Source organism: Aphanomyces invadans, assembly GCF_000520115.1.
Source record: "Aphanomyces invadans strain NJM9701 unplaced genomic scaffold supercont1.37, whole genome shotgun sequence".
NCBI lineage: Eukaryota > Oomycota > Saprolegniomycetes > Saprolegniales > Verrucalvaceae > Aphanomyces > Aphanomyces invadans.
Window position 1 is genome coordinate 94712 of NW_008580182.1, and position 12611 is coordinate 107322.

Consider the following 12611-nt stretch of genomic DNA (forward strand, 5'->3'; position numbering starts at 1 on the left):
TGGCTTTATCTGAACTGATTTGGAGCTCTAATATAACGGTGAGTATCCGGAATCGCACTGATTTAAAGGAATAGCTCTAGAAAGTTTCCCGTGTTTATGCCATGTACCGATGAATGGCCTGCACGCACAGCGAACGAAATGGCATGTAACGCGCACATTTCAAAGCCTCGCCATCATACCATTCCACAATGCCGCAGTTGTTGAACTGCGGATGCACACTTCGACTGTGACAGTGGTGGGCTGAAATATCAGTCCAAGCACGCAGCCACGCACTTCTGTGCCCTGTTGTTACCCCATGCATATCCATGCTACTTGGACCGTGGGGTTCTCTATCCGTCGTGCCCTTGGTGGATATATTAATTCACACCATTCAAATGTCCCACGCACTCTGCCTGGCGATCTTGAACCGTTTTATTGCTGGATTTGCATATTCGTGCTAAAAATACCGAGTCACGAAATGGCCCGACTGTCGCCGAGGATCAAGTCGTCTGCGCATGGGAATCGCCATTTGGCCCTTCCAGTCGACCCCAAATATCCGTCGACCGTAGCCGCTACCACAGTAGTCAGAGCTGCTTCGCGCACCTCGTTTGCTCGGTCTCCCCGGGCGTCGTTCATCTCAACTTCGACGACTGCGAACGTTGTGTCCAAAATGCCCGACGCGATTTCCCAGGACGAGTACTTTCGATTGCTCAAGAAGACGGACGTCCTTGGCCACTTGCTACGCGTGAATGACAACTTGCTGGAAGCCGAAGGCTTGCTGGAGGTAGCCGAAGTGGACAACTCCAAGCTCGACGCGATGAACAAGCACATCTTGGTCGAGCTCGAGGTCTCCCATCCGCGAGCTGCGTACAACACGCTGACACGTTGCGTTGAGTAGATGTTCAAGGGGAAATACTACGAAACCCAAAGGCTGTTCAAGGAGCACATTGAGCAGCTCACATGGCTGTGCTTGCGTGAAGAAGCACTGCAAAAGGGCCATCCTGACGTAGGCGCGTTCGACGTGGAAACTTTTAAGAATCTAGGCGTAGGCCGCAGCAGATCAAGTCGCCGATAAACTCAGGGACATTCGAATGATGGAGGACTTGCACAAGGCATGCGCGTCATCCAGGTCAGTCCTGGCCACCAAAATCTTCCCACATCGTGGGACCTGCACAAAGAACGATTTCTAGACTGGTGTCGGCAACCGATGATACCCAGTCTCGGGCCCTCGTCGTGGTGGCCCACCAGCGTGTGGAAGAACTCAGGGGGTGGTGCAGGTTGCACCGCCGTGACCTGCTTGATGCCGAGAGTGTAGTTGCTGAGGAAAAGGCCAAAGAGTGCGTTGAACGGCACTGTGGCGCCACCACTGATTTATCTCGTTCGCCGGTCGTAGGACTTCGATTCAAGTGACTGAAGTCCAGTACGCGGAATCGGTCGAATCCGCGCTGAAACACGTCCAAGTCGAAAAGGTTTGTGTTGGCAGCAACCCAATCTGCGCCCCACGTCCTCATGGGGAGGAGTGCCACAACAGGACCAACTTCTCGAACGCATGCAGCTGACCGACAAACAAAACGCAGCGCTGCATGACGAAATAGCCACGTTGAAACTCAAGCTCGAGGCGCACAAACAGCAACAGCGCCAAGACCGGGCAGCCATGCAAGCTCAGCAATCGAGCGTTGCGTCGGTATGAAACCTTTATGGCATGACTCGTTTGCATGCCCACAGTCGCTATGTGTGCTTAGCTGCTGCAAAACGTCAAGAATGACATCAAGAAGCGCTATGGGTACGTCGAGGCATCCGTTGTCTCGCGCCGTCACACCTCGATTCGATGGGCAGGTTTGTCCCACCAGTGCTGGATGCATATGCACTCCAGAGCATGCCACCGCCGCCGCCCAACGTTTCGATGTTGACAGCACACATGACTTGATCGGATTTGGAATTCCTGACGAAACTATGGTGGGAATACCACCGGATAGTGTAATATTCGATCGTCGCTTTCACCACCCAAATCAGAACGCGAAAGCCAAAATCGGACATCCCCCAGTCGATTTTTTGCAGTCGACCAGAATGGGGCTGCAACTAGCGACGGGTACATGCGGCGACGGCTAAAGAAACGCTGCTTGGATGTCATCCACAGTGAACCCCGGAAAAAGCTGTCATGGTTTCATCGTGAAAATGCATGAAGAATAAAATCAATCTAGTTGAATTATGTGAATTCGTCCAACTTGATTGGCTATAACAAGAGGAATTTCAGTCAGTCAATCACAGTTATTCTTGTATCTGCACTGCAATTGGTCAAAAGGAATTGCATTTCTGACATGGTATTGAAGTATACAGGGGGCAGAATCTTTTTAACCAGATCATGTTTTGGAGGTGGTCGGCATTTTGGGGGAGTAGGCGTTTTCTGGGGTTCACTGTAGCGCCATCGAATTGACAAACCACTCGACGTACCCATAGCGCTCCGATCGTTCTTGGCGAAGCACACATGGAGACCATGGGCATGCAAACGAGTCATGCCATGAAGCTACCATACCGACCCAACACTACCTACGCCTGCATGGTCGCCCAGTCTTGGCTCAAGATCTCGCAGGAACTTTCCAGGAACGTTGCGTGAGTATGCAAGGCCGCGGGTCGAATTTTCAGACAGATCGCCACACCCGCCATACACTCGAAGGTTCCGGTGGCTGATCAATGCGTAGCCTTGTCAAATGCATATCAAGGCAAATCCAAATCGTAGGCTTCGTTGCATTCGTGCTTCCCGTCGATTCGCGGCCGTAACTTTCGCCGCTCATCGATAGCTCGCCAGGCGAAAACAGCAACTCATATCGCCTCCCCAAGCCCCAGATCCATTGTCGTTGCTGCCAATGCTACGACATTTCAAAACAATCTTCACCTTGAACTACGGCGTACCCCACCCACGCATCTGATCGATAACTCCACGAAGAACCTCAAGCACCAAAAGCCATTTCTGAACTCGAGCCCTTCCACGATGCATCTTCCCCTCGTCTTCGCCCTCGCCGTTGCCGCGACCGCCACAGCGACAGCCGATGTCACCAACGTCCATCTCGACAAAATAAGCGAGTTGGCAAAGACGACAACGCTTAAACCCACAACTAACCCCCGTCCGCCACCGTCCAACGACTTTTACATCCACCATGATGGGTACTCGCTCCTCTTCAACTGCGAACGTCGCACGGCGGACCGGTGGAACTACACGTTAGCTACCGACAAGAGGGACGCCACTCGCCCCCCGTCCTTTTACTCCGACCCGTCCATCCCTGCTCAGTGCCAGCAATACTCGACCAAGGCGTACGCCGCCGTTCGGGGGGGCTACGATCGTGGCCACTTGGTCGCGAGCTCCATGATGACGGACAGCCCCGAACAGCGCCATCAGTCCCATTACATGACCAACATTGCCCCCCAAGTGTCGAGCTTCAACCAAGGCATTTGGGTAACCACGGAAGACATCGAGGCGTGCTACCGCAACCTGAACCGCATCTACACGTGGGGCGGCATCTTGTACACGGACGAGGCGAACGACCACTTCTACGAAAGCCATGGCATCCGCACGCCCGACTACTGGTGGAAGGTCGTGTTGACCAAGGACAGCAGCGGCCAGGACAAGATCATCTCGTGGTTCTTTCCCAACCAAGAGAACTTGGGGGCGGTCGACAAATACTTGGTGTCTGTCAACGACATCGAAGCGCGATTGACCGATGGCTTGGGGCCGATTCCCGTGCCTGCCGCCCTCAAGTCGTTCAAGGCGACTACGAGTTGGGCCAAGCCCGCAGGTTGCTCCCGCGCGTAGTTGTCCCGTCGCCATGAAATAAGTTGCTGCAAAATCAAATGTCCATATTTGTTCTCTCGGAACTGGGGTGTGGATGGCACCGGCGAGTCCTGTTCTAGCCACGGGATCGTGCGATGGAAACCATCCATTGACGTGGCAGTTGCAACGGATGGGGAATTCGAGCTAACGTGGTCGATGTATTGAAAGGCCAGCACTTTGGCCTAAATCGCTTTCCTTCGCGACGCCTGTGCATGTTAACTGAGCGCGTATTCCGCGAGACGCCGTCGAACGTTTGCATTCGACCAAGGACGTGCCTTCCAGGAAACGTCAGCAGAAAATAATGACATGTATGTGCTGCTGACGGCGCAGGAATGGCATCGCGCACGACCCGCACGACTGCAAGCATTTCCGTGAGAAGACGAGCCAGACCGATGCTAAACAAGTACGACGGTCCATGGGGTTTATTTGCGGCAGTCGTGATAGTGCTTGATAAACCATTCCACCGTCGCCGCGATGCCATCCTGGAACGACGTAAACTGAAAGGCCGGGACGAGGCGGCGGAGCTTGGCATTGCTCGCTGTTTTCTTCATTTGGCCGTCGGGTTGAGTCGCGTCGAATTTGACGGTGCCGTGAAAGTCCATGGCCTTGGCGATCGCCACGGCGACGTCTCCAATCGAGAGCTCATCGTCCACGGACAGAATGAGTGGCTCGGACGTGTCGTCGTAGAAACGAATGGCCCACAGGAGAAGTTTGGCCAAGTCGTGGCTGAAAATGAATTGACGGAGCGGAGTGCCGGACCCACCGACAACAAAGGAAGCGTCGCCGCGCTGCTTTGCCAGGTAGCACTTGTGGACGAGGGCCGGGATGACGTGAGCGTCTTGCAAGTGAAAGTTGTCGTGCGGCCCGAACACGTTGGTCGGAATTACACACGTGAAACACTTGCGGTGCTGGCGGACGTAGCACTGACTCAGGATGTCCAAGTTGCGCTTGGCGATCGCATACCTTGAAGCCGTCATAAGCGTTCATGGCGAGCGTGAATGACGTACCCGATGTTGGACGCATGCGGCGGGCCGAGATGTAGCATCGATTCCGTGATGGGGTATGTCGTGTTGTCGGGGAAGATGCATGTCGACAGCATCGAGATGACTTTGGTCACACCCACGTCATGGGCGCACGCGAGGACGTTGTCGTTCATGGATGAGTTCGCGCGAAAAAACTCGACGGGTTCATGCAGCTGCTTGAACAGACCGCCGACGCGCGCGGCCAGGTGCAGCACGTGCGTCGGTCGATGCATCTCGAACAGACGCCGAGTTGCCGCCAAGTCAGTTAAATCCGCATCGGCAGATCCGACAAAGATCCACGTCTCGTTGATCGTCGACAACTTCTCGACCTCTGCTTGCACGGCGCGACCGACGAGTCCCGTGCCGCCGGTCACCAACACGACGATGCCGGCATCCATGTTCGTCGAAAACTCCAAATCACACGGAAATCACGTGGTGTATCCGGACGTGGCGCGTCGGCGCTCGAACGACAACAAGATGCATCGGCGCAAAGCTCCCAGTGAGCAGCTTCCAATGAGATGACATCCGTGAATGGCGCACGGAGCTCTGTACCTCTAACCTGGTCCTTCCATTCCTCGCGCTGCTCTCGAGTGTGCAGTTACAATGAGGCATCAAACTAAAGCCTACTCAATACCGTGCCTCACATGCACACGTCTCCATGGAGAAAAGTCTTAGCTAGAACTTTCCAGCGCCGCCATGGACGAGTGGCGTGGATGGCCGCCGCGCCGGCAGGTGGGGAGGATGTTGAAGCCCAATTTGGAATGTGTCGTACTTACTTGGTATTCCATTCGAACTTTATCGGATGTGTGGTGAGGCGGCACGGAAAAAAATCACTTGAGTTTAGTATAGAACGCCCCCCTTCCATTGGATACACAAGATGGAAACCACAGCACCAGCCACCAGTGCCGCCGCGGCGAGCACTCCTGCTGCAGATGCCCTGCCGAACGAAACGCTGTATGTACGTAACCTAGACGACAAGATCAAGGAACCTCGCATGAGGGAAAGCCTGTACGGTTTGTTTTCCGCCCACGGGAAGGTATTGCAAGTTTTGTTGATGAAAGCGCACCGGTTGCGCGGCCAAGCGTGGGTCACATTCGAAGACGTCGCGGCATCCAGCACAGCGCTTCGAGCTCTGGATGGAACGCCTCATTTTGGCAAGATCATGAATGTGCAGTTCGCAAAGGAGAAAAACGACTTGATCCGAGCGCAACAGGAACCCAACGCGAAGCCGCGGGAAAAGCGAAAGTGGGAACAACACGTGAAGGAGGCGAAGGCGAGCAAAAAGGCAGACAAGCCTTCTCAACCCAAGGCACAGCAACAGCACCACCAGCAGTCCCAGACTGTCGTGCTGCCGCACAAGATCTTGTTTTTGCAGGACGTCCCCGAAGCGTGCAACCAAGATGCCCTCAGTATCCTCTTCAAGCAGTACCACGGGTTCAAGGAGGTCCGTCTTGTGCCTGGGAAGAAAGGACTGGCGTTCGTCGAGTTTTTGGACGAAGTCCAGGCGTCCATTGCGCTGCAGGGCCTGAACGGGTTCAAGCTCAGCGCGGAGGACCGACTCAAAATCAGCTTTGCCAAAAAGTAACCCACGTCCTCAATGCAGTTGTTCTTATCCTTTCAATATGGCGGTGAAGAGCAATGGGGAGTCGCCATGGCTTGCGTTCGAGTTTTGGGACAGCACCCTTGGCACCGAGGACGATATCGCGCCCGAGATCCCGTTCAAACACGCTATGTCCACTGCATCTGCGGTGCTTCAACGATAGCGCGGTTCCTGGTAGGTATGGCCGCGGGAGTCGTGAGAGAACTGCCACGTCTTTCTTTGGGGGAGCTCGCCGACACATGGAGCCACCACCCATGTGGCTGTGAAATGGCCTTCGGCGCCAAAATGCTCACGGCTCGACTGTTCTGGCGCACACTAAACTTCAATGGAGGAATGGCAACAAGATCTCCTGCCGTCGCTGTCTATCCCATTTTGCTCGGTCAGGAATCGTCATCGGTGTTAGCGCAAACGCAGCTTCGGTTGCCCTTCACTACCGAACCCACGGAACAAAGGGAGCGCACGCAGTCGGCGCAGATCGGTGGCCTTTCGAACCACCATCGTCAACGCGGGCACCCCTCCCCCACATTTGGTTGCCACCTTGCAACAGAAGTGGCTCGTTCGGGTTGTTCATATCCATCGTGCACCAGCATGGACCTCCTCCACGAACGAGGCACGATTCCCCCTGGGCGATCCGCACGGCCCCTTCAAGATATCCTTGTCTCCGAATGAATGCCTTCCCCCTCCATTCCGGCGCTTGAACCACACATCTCGTCGAGGAGACGTTCGCCGTGCCTGGTCGTGGCATTTCCATCGGAAAAAAGTTCCAAGCACCACACACGAACGTGGCGAGGTGCGGCTTCCATGAAGGGATCAAGTGTCACCACGAGCGCGGTCGGACATGTTTCGCCCAGACGTGGATGGCCCACGTCCGTGCCGGTCGTTGCGTCGTCCGCCGACATACCCCGCCGTCGCAGCACATGGGTTGGTTCACACACAAAAATTCACAAAAAAGAATGTCACATGCGGTGAAAATATTTTCGATCGTCCAGCCAAGTCAACGGCATGTCGCTGTTTGGATTCGCGCACGTCGCGCGGTTGAGAGGTGTCCGCTCGGACGTTGGGGCTACGTCCACTGCGCCGTCGTCTTGCTGGTGCTCGACAGCCGTTGTGTGTGTTGCCGGGAGGTCGTGTACATGGATGGTGGTGGCTTTCTTTCGTGGTGGCTACAGTGGCACAAGAGGTGGTGTCGTCGCGAAAGTGCATGTCCACGGCGCGACGTGTGTCTGCAGGACGTCCCTTCCACCACGGTGAAGCGAGGCGAGATCTGCGGAACATGCGTTGGTTGCCTGCACCCGGGCGGCAGCGTCCGCAGGAGGTCGGCTGGCCATGGAAAGGCCGTCGTGGTGCCTTGGGCGAACGACTCGCGCGCGTTCACAGAATGTTCGTTCTCCGTCACGTGGTTCACTTTATATTCTATTTCTTACAACGGCCCAGATGTTGGTCAAAATAAAATTCCACGTTTACCGCGCTCAACGGCCCGATGCGTTTAATTGAGCCAGTGGAATAATTTTTCATTTTGCATTCGACGACGGGGCTGGTGCGCGCGCGTCGTCGCTCGAGATGCCCGCGACCTTGACCGACGGCCCGACGGACGTTCCTCTCCCCACGCCACCCTTTGACGATATTCCACAGCTCAAGACGTTTGAACGCGTCGTGAAGATCGAACTGGACAACGTCCACGGATGCGAAGAACAGTTTCTCCGCGCGTCCACCGGGCTCTCGGCGGAAATGAAAGACCTCGGCCACAAGTACGGCCAAGCATACTTTTCATTTCTCCTCTCTGGCGCCCTGTCCCCGTCGGCGAGACTTGCCGACCTTACACGCGATGAAGTCATGGACCTCGCCACAGACATCGTGCATCGCATGGTGAGCTCCCTGGACAAGTATGCCCCGTATGTCCTCCGACTGTCCTGTGCGTATATCCTGCGGGAGTTTGAGGCAGCGTTCCCCAACAGTACCCGCGGCACAACGATTGTAGTCGGAGGCTGCATTTTCCTCCGACTGATCTGTCCAACCTTGATCAAACCGGAATTGATGGGCTTTGAACCGCACACCCCCCGGTCGCTTCCAAACGCCATTCTCCTCGCCAAGCTGCTTCAACATGCAATGCGGGGCACTCACTTCGACGTGGCGTCCGACGAGATGTACTACGCGAACTCGTTCGTGGCGAAGACCAAAGACTTAGTCGCTGCCTACTTGCGAGCGTTCCCGAGCACCAAGAACGACCTCAACTTGAAGAAGGTTGAAGTGATGACCGAGAACCGACAGCTCGATAGCGAAGTCCGTGCGGGCGACATGCCGTGCCTCGACCCACCCATGCCGCTATCGTTCCATCGAAGGACGTCGGGGTCGCTATCCTGGCATTCCAAGAGCCCGAATCATGCTTCGTCCTCGTCTTCATCATCGTCAACGTCGTCTTTTGACGCGAGTCCAAAGCGGCGGTTCAGCCTACGCAACCTCTTCAAGACCAGGTCCTCCGAGCAACACGTTGCCAATGGCCCAGCCACCTCCATTGCATCCCCGCCGCTGTCGCCCGCGCACCGATGTCGTCACTGCGGCAAGTGACCACCCGACACGATAGACCCAACCCTCCCCCATATTTATTCCTCGAATCCACCGATGTTCCTCCGGATACGAATAGGTTTCCGGATACCTCGACACCCCACATGGTTTGGTGTAGTAAACACGCGTTTTTTCTCGATTGTCTCCTAGAAACAACGTGAACGTTTTATTCCAAGATCCACGTTAAATGGATGTCGCTGGCGGGACGACAAGGCGACCGAACATTCGGCGAAAGCGATCGAAGTATCTCACCCGTGTCCATCCTGCCACATGGCCTGTGCATCGGAAGATCTTGGTGAGACATTGGATCACAACCAAACCACACAAACAGAAAAAAGGCAAATGGATGGGGAGAGTCTTTCGAGTGCAGCGAGCGACCTCACTCTATCTATGCACTGCCCACCACGAATCGGTGGAGCTAAGCTCCTTCGACGCAACAGGGAGACTTCACAGAGCACTCTGACTTGGGGCATGCGCACGTTTCGATGACAGAGGAAGGGGAAATCGCCCATCCATCCCAGACCATTCCACGATGCTGCCTTCCGCCTCTGCATCGTCCCCGACGTCTCTCCACTTGAATAGGTATGTCGCCGCCTACAGTTTACTTGGGCTATGTGGAAACCCCTCCCTGGCCAGAAAGTACGCAACTTCTTGTGCAATTCGCCAACGTACCACCACGTTTGCCCAGTTATGCACTTCCTGGTGTTATTACTTCTTAAACAAGTGGAGGAACTTGCGCGACGATGAGTTGGTCGGAGGCGAGATCTTCGTCAATTCTGACGCATGGGCGTACATATCTTCGCCGTCTACAGTCACGACGAACACATTCTCTTCGGCCACGGACGCCACCAGCCCTTGACCGAAGCGCGTCTGGACGAGGTCGCCCACCGCCGCCTTTAAGCCCTGCTTGATCGCGTCGAGCTGGAGATACGCCGTCGCACCAAAGCTCAAGTGAATGACGACCACGACTGTTGCGTCACCGTGCTGAATCTAAATTCACACATCAGACAACAACTTCCATCGCACGAAACCCACGTCGACGACAACACCGTCTCCAAACTGCGTCAAGACGGCCTGACCAACGTGGTACTTCAGCGCATTGCCGCCAGTGGATCGGTTCTTAAGCAAAGCAGGAAATTTGGGTGTGGCCTTGGCCATCTTTTGGAGGAAGCTCGATCGGAGGGATGTCCCCTACGACATATAAGCTATGGTACCATGGCAAAATGAGATGTACCGAGGCGGTGTCTGGCTGCGGCGACAACGTCGAAGTCGTCGACGCCTCGTCGCCGTCCTTGTCCATGGAATGGACTAGGTCGATGCCAAATGTGCGCGTCGTATTGTCCATCAGCTCGACCGTGTACTCCTTGGTCGTGGGATTGTATGCGACGGCAGTGCCGATGCCTTCTGCCGTGACGACCTACATATCACAATTGACATATTTGTACGCGGTATGATGGATGTCGAGATGGAGCGTACGGTGTCCTGCGGCAAAGCTGGAAGCGGCTCAATCTCGCCGCCAGCCTCGACAATTACCAACGAGCTATTGACACACTCGGTCGAGACCAAGCGCACGACGGTGCTCCCGTCAGCCTTGATTTCATTTACAACTCCGGCGCCGCCTGCCGTGTGCACAGCCTCGCCGATATGTCGGCCAGTCTGTGGAGATATTTCCGTGGAGCCACGGCTAGAACAGTGATGGGAGGCGAAGGTTAGAATGGGACACGATCTTTACCGAGAGAGAACGGTGGTGGTCGTGATGGTGGCGGCGGAGAATCGTCGTTTGGTGGACTCGAGCCATTTGTTGGTGCCTTCGAGAAATTTGTTGGATGTTTTCTTTTCAAGATGCGGCTGCGCTTCAGGTTGAAGCAACGACGGTGTCTTGAGGTCGTTGTCGTCCTGATTACTCGAAACAGGATCATGGTGGCTATGGCGGTTCGGCGTTGGCGCGTCCGTCGCATGTTGCTCGACTGACGTGTCTCTTTGGAAAATGTTCATCAAACTGTTCGAGCGCTTGCTTCGCCCGCCGTTGTTGGCCTTGGCCGTGGGTGGCGTGTGTGGCGCAGCGCCTTCCACCGGATGTCCATCGAGAAGGTTTCCGTCCTGGTTGTTGCCCAGGACAGACGACGAGTGCTTCTTCGGCCACTTAAGAAACGACGCTGTCATGTCACGACGTCAAACTTGATGCAATGACGACGATCCCTTGGCACTCGGGGGCCGAGTCGAAGTTAGTCGAAGCTTGAGGCCTCTACATGGGGGAGTGACAAATGACCAATATTACCATAATCTATTTCTTATTACAGAAATTTTTATTCCATGTCGACAGAATTACGTCGAATGGACGAGAGTCATGTACCCCATCAACAGTGCAAATCGATTTAGTAGCCCATGACTATATCTGTTCGGAGTAATAATATTCGGGAAGATGTCGTCCCGCCTCGTATGGACAGCTTCGTGCGAAATCCGCAGTAGATTTGAATAATGTATGGAGAATCGAAGTCATGGCGTAAAGGGACCAGTGCATTCTACCACGGCAAGACAAATGTTTTGATTTGTTGAAAAAGCTGACATTCTTGAATTTGACGAGATTCAATTGGACAAAATTCTATTCCTATGGACGTTTATACGTAAACAAGATATTCTCCGTTCCGCATCTTCAAAACAAAACACCGACACAATTTCCCTAGATGCGCGACCACACCATGTAATAATTTGACTGAATGGACCAAAACGGAATCTCAATGCATGCTTGAACTTGATTAAGAGGGAAGAATGAAATATTTGAAGAGACACGAACAAAAGTATTGTCGTTAGTCAAAACAATCATCAAACCGTTCCGGTGCGATATTCTTGCCTGTATATAATCTCGATGATACATGTTGTCTCAAGCGATCAGCGCGAGTCAAGTTGGAGATATTTGGCGAGGGAAATTGCAGGTACTGGAGGGCCACCACGGGCCTCTGTTGGCCTTATGGAAGTAAACGGCGCCGAATGTGTCCTGCGTGGCAGCACAGCTCCCATGCACGATGCAAACTTGTGTCTTCGGCAAAGTTATGATGAATGTGGAGTTTATGGGTGGTCGAAATGGCTCCGGTCCGCCAAATGCCGGTGGAATGAACGCCGCAGAAACAGCCAGCACACACGTGGCATTCCAGACGCAGTTGGTGGACTTCATGTTATGAATCCACATTGTCTCGACCGCAGCCACAACTGGTTGGATATCCCAGCTCGTGGACGCAACTTGACATTTCAGCTCCCTCGGCACCGGAATGCCTGGAGGACAATCACCTCTTTGTGATCATTGATGTAGCAGACAGACACGTGGTGATTCGGCCATTGTCATGGCCGTCGCGATTGAGGAAAACCCACGAAATGACCTTGTCGAGGCCGTTGCCGTCCGTCGCAATCACGGCATTCCACTGAAGTCGAGGGGTCGACAGTCCCGTCGTTGTGTTTCGTTGAGCTTGATCTCGCCCCGCGCCTGCATACTCCCCGTTCAAGGTCCGATACCACGCTTCGATCGCTTCAGTGTAATTTCATATACCTTGGTTGACGATCGAAGTCACCTGGAGGAGCGCACCACCCACCGTGGATACAATGAATGGGACAGTGCATGCTGTTGGCT

The 12611-nt window shown here is 54.4% G+C and overlaps 6 protein-coding genes across 7 annotated transcripts; 4 read left to right on the plus strand and 2 right to left on the minus strand.

The window, feature by feature from the left end:
• Positions 1 to 425: 425 nt before the first annotated feature.
• H310_12186 (hypothetical protein) lies at positions 426 to 1988 on the plus strand. Its single transcript, XM_008879171.1, has 8 exons — positions 426 to 826; positions 878 to 985; positions 1029 to 1108; positions 1170 to 1316; positions 1373 to 1448; positions 1511 to 1663; positions 1722 to 1762; positions 1816 to 1988. The coding sequence occupies exons 1-8, from the start codon at positions 458 to 460 to the stop codon at positions 1904 to 1906; spliced, it is 1065 nt and encodes a 354-aa protein (XP_008877393.1). The 5' UTR covers positions 426 to 457; the 3' UTR covers positions 1907 to 1988.
• A 696-nt stretch (positions 1989 to 2684) lies between these two features.
• H310_12187 (hypothetical protein) lies at positions 2685 to 3843 on the plus strand. The gene has a single exon (XM_008879172.1). The coding sequence runs from the start codon at positions 2969 to 2971 to the stop codon at positions 3785 to 3787; it is 819 nt and encodes a 272-aa protein (XP_008877394.1). The 5' UTR covers positions 2685 to 2968; the 3' UTR covers positions 3788 to 3843.
• Positions 3844 to 4157: 314 nt separating this feature from the next.
• H310_12188 (hypothetical protein) lies at positions 4158 to 5290 on the minus strand. Its single transcript, XM_008879173.1, has 2 exons — positions 4813 to 5290; positions 4158 to 4768 (listed from the first exon to the last, which is right to left on the minus strand). Exons 1-2 carry the CDS (start codon positions 5223 to 5225, stop codon positions 4228 to 4230), a joined length of 954 nt encoding a protein of 317 aa, XP_008877395.1. The 5' UTR covers positions 5226 to 5290; the 3' UTR covers positions 4158 to 4227.
• Positions 5291 to 5643: 353 nt separating this feature from the next.
• Positions 5644 to 6452, plus strand: H310_12189 (hypothetical protein). Its single transcript, XM_008879174.1, has one exon. The coding sequence runs from the start codon at positions 5705 to 5707 to the stop codon at positions 6410 to 6412; it is 708 nt and encodes a 235-aa protein (XP_008877396.1). The 5' UTR covers positions 5644 to 5704; the 3' UTR covers positions 6413 to 6452.
• A 1438-nt stretch (positions 6453 to 7890) lies between these two features.
• Positions 7891 to 9126, plus strand: H310_12190 (hypothetical protein). Its single transcript, XM_008879175.1, has one exon. The coding sequence runs from the start codon at positions 7988 to 7990 to the stop codon at positions 8990 to 8992; it is 1005 nt and encodes a 334-aa protein (XP_008877397.1). The 5' UTR covers positions 7891 to 7987; the 3' UTR covers positions 8993 to 9126.
• A 542-nt stretch (positions 9127 to 9668) lies between these two features.
• H310_12191 lies at positions 9669 to 11265 on the minus strand. 2 transcript variants are annotated; one of them, XM_008879177.1, is made up of 5 exons: positions 10722 to 11265; positions 10466 to 10673; positions 10224 to 10406; positions 10025 to 10180; positions 9669 to 9979 (listed from the first exon to the last, which is right to left on the minus strand). In XM_008879177.1, exons 1-5 carry the CDS (start codon positions 11150 to 11152, stop codon positions 9698 to 9700), a joined length of 1260 nt encoding a protein of 419 aa, XP_008877399.1. In that variant the 5' UTR covers positions 11153 to 11265; the 3' UTR covers positions 9669 to 9697. The 2 variants fall into 2 exon arrangements, with proteins under 2 accessions (XP_008877399.1, XP_008877398.1); XM_008879176.1 differs by having other exon boundaries at positions 9669 to 10180.
• Positions 11266 to 12611: the final 1346 nt, after the last annotated feature.